Source organism: Rutidosis leptorrhynchoides, chromosome 2, assembly GCF_046630445.1.
Source record: "Rutidosis leptorrhynchoides isolate AG116_Rl617_1_P2 chromosome 2, CSIRO_AGI_Rlap_v1, whole genome shotgun sequence".
NCBI classification, from domain to species: domain Eukaryota; kingdom Viridiplantae; phylum Streptophyta; class Magnoliopsida; order Asterales; family Asteraceae; genus Rutidosis; species Rutidosis leptorrhynchoides.
The window spans coordinates 662,429,675-662,431,552 of NC_092334.1; the positions used below are offsets into that span (position 1 = coordinate 662,429,675).

The following is a 1,878-nucleotide window of genomic DNA, read 5'->3' on the forward strand; positions in this document are numbered from 1 at the left end:
AATCCTGCATGCATGTCACAAGTCCCTTTATACACCTCCCTTACGATTGTTTCCGCCTCGCTTGGGCCGACACACATTAAAACAGTGTCGTGAAGGATTTATTGAACAGAGCTCCATCCCTTAACATGTACATAGGTGCTTTCATACGAATCTTACGTGCCGTTGCCCCGTTGACTGGCAACGTCCCGGTCTTGAGATACGTAACGATGGGACTCATTCATGTATCGACCTCTTCTACAAGAAAATCAGGACATGTGTACGTTGTGTTTTAAACAGATTATGCGTATAGCGTGTGTGTTATCGAAGTGAGTCGATACCTGTACCACGTTAGCGGATTTTTGACTAAGGACCTCCACCCAAACGTCCTTGGCGAAGTGGCTGAACACGCTTGATGCGAGTTTACTGAGTGCGTCGGCCTTTTTGTTCAAGGATCGCGGCACTTGCGTTATTGAGAAACGCTCGAATTTGTTGGCCATTTCTTCTGCCAATGCCAAATAGTTTTGCATAGCCGGATCTCTAGCTTCAAACGTCCCGTTCATCTGATTCGCCACGAGTTGGGAATCAACCGACACCTTTAGGTATTTAATTCCCATCTTTTCAGCCATTCTCAAACCAGACAGCAATGCCTCATATTCCGCTTTAATATTAGAGGTGGGGAACTCGAAACGCAATGCGTAGGTATGTTCCTCTCCATCAGGGCCAATTAAATTTAGACCTGCACCCGATCCGTCAGAACTCGATGCTCCGTCAGTGAATAGTTCCCACGTGACGATATTTGGTACTTCTTCGACGACCGACTCTAGTGGCGTGGCGCGGCGCATATGAATTTAACCATAAAATCTGTAGAGACCCGTCCTAATCCATCCGGATGAAGTCCATATCGATTATAAACGATTCACAACAGTTGACTACATCGCGAGATATTTGACCTCTGTATGATACATTTTACAAACATTACATTTGTTTTTAAAAGACAAACTTCCTTTACATTAAAAGTTGACAGGCATGCATGCTATCTCATAATATATCCAAACTATAAACGAATCAATAATATTCTTCATGAACTCAATGACTCGAATACAACGTCTTTTGAAATATGACATGATTAACTTCAAGTAATATCTCTAAAATGAGCAAATGCACAGCGGAAGATTTCTTTCATACCTGAGAATAAACATGCTTTCAAGTGTCAACCAAAAGGTTGGTGAGTTCATTAGTATATCAAAAAAAAATCATTTCATAATTTTAATAGACCACAAGATTTCATATTTCCATTTCTCATAAACATACGTCCCATGCATAGAGACAAAAATATCATTCATATGGATTGAACACCTGGTAACCGACATTCACAATATGCATATAAAAATATCCCCATCATTCCGGGATCCTCCTTCGAACATGATATAAATTTCGAAGTACTAAAGCATCTGGTACTTTGGATGGGGCTTGTTGGGCCCGATAGATCTATCTTTAGAGTTTGCGTCAATTAGGGTGTCTGTTCCCTAATTCTTAGATTACCAGACTTAATAAAAAGGGCATATTCGATTAGATAATCCAACTATAGAATGTAGTTTCGATTACTTGTGTCTATTTCGTAAAACAATTATAAAAGCAGCGCATGTATTCTCAGTCCCAAAAATGTATATTGCAAAATCATTTAAAAAGGGATTAAGGAAACTCACCTAATGTATTTTGTAGTAAAAATACATATGACCACATTAGACAAACTGGACAGTGCAGGGTTGGCCTCGGATTCACGAACCTATATCAGTTGTATATATATTAACACCTATATTTGTAATCGAACGAATTTATAAGTTAATATTTATAATATACTTTATAATTTCATTTTCTATCTTTTTAATGAATAATTTA

The 1,878-nt window shown here is 38.6% G+C and overlaps 1 protein-coding gene across 1 annotated transcript; it reads right to left on the reverse strand.

Annotated features, from left to right (window-relative positions):
- Positions 1–213: 213 nt before the first annotated feature.
- On the reverse strand, positions 214–821 carry LOC139890214 (uncharacterized). The gene is made up of 2 exons (XM_071873110.1): positions 318–821; positions 214–234 (listed from the first exon to the last, which is right to left on the reverse strand). Exons 1-2 carry the CDS (start codon positions 819–821, stop codon positions 214–216), a joined length of 525 nt encoding a protein of 174 aa, XP_071729211.1.
- Positions 822–1,878: the final 1,057 nt, after the last annotated feature.

Coding starts and splice junctions, on each gene's coding strand:
- LOC139890214 (XM_071873110.1), bottom strand. CDS start 821: ATGCGCCGCGCCACGCCACTAGAGTCGGTCGTCGAAGAAGTACCAAAT. Junction 235..317: donor AATCCGCTAACGTGGTACAG/GTATCGACTCAC, acceptor ATTTTCTTGTAG/AAGAGGTCGATACATGAATG.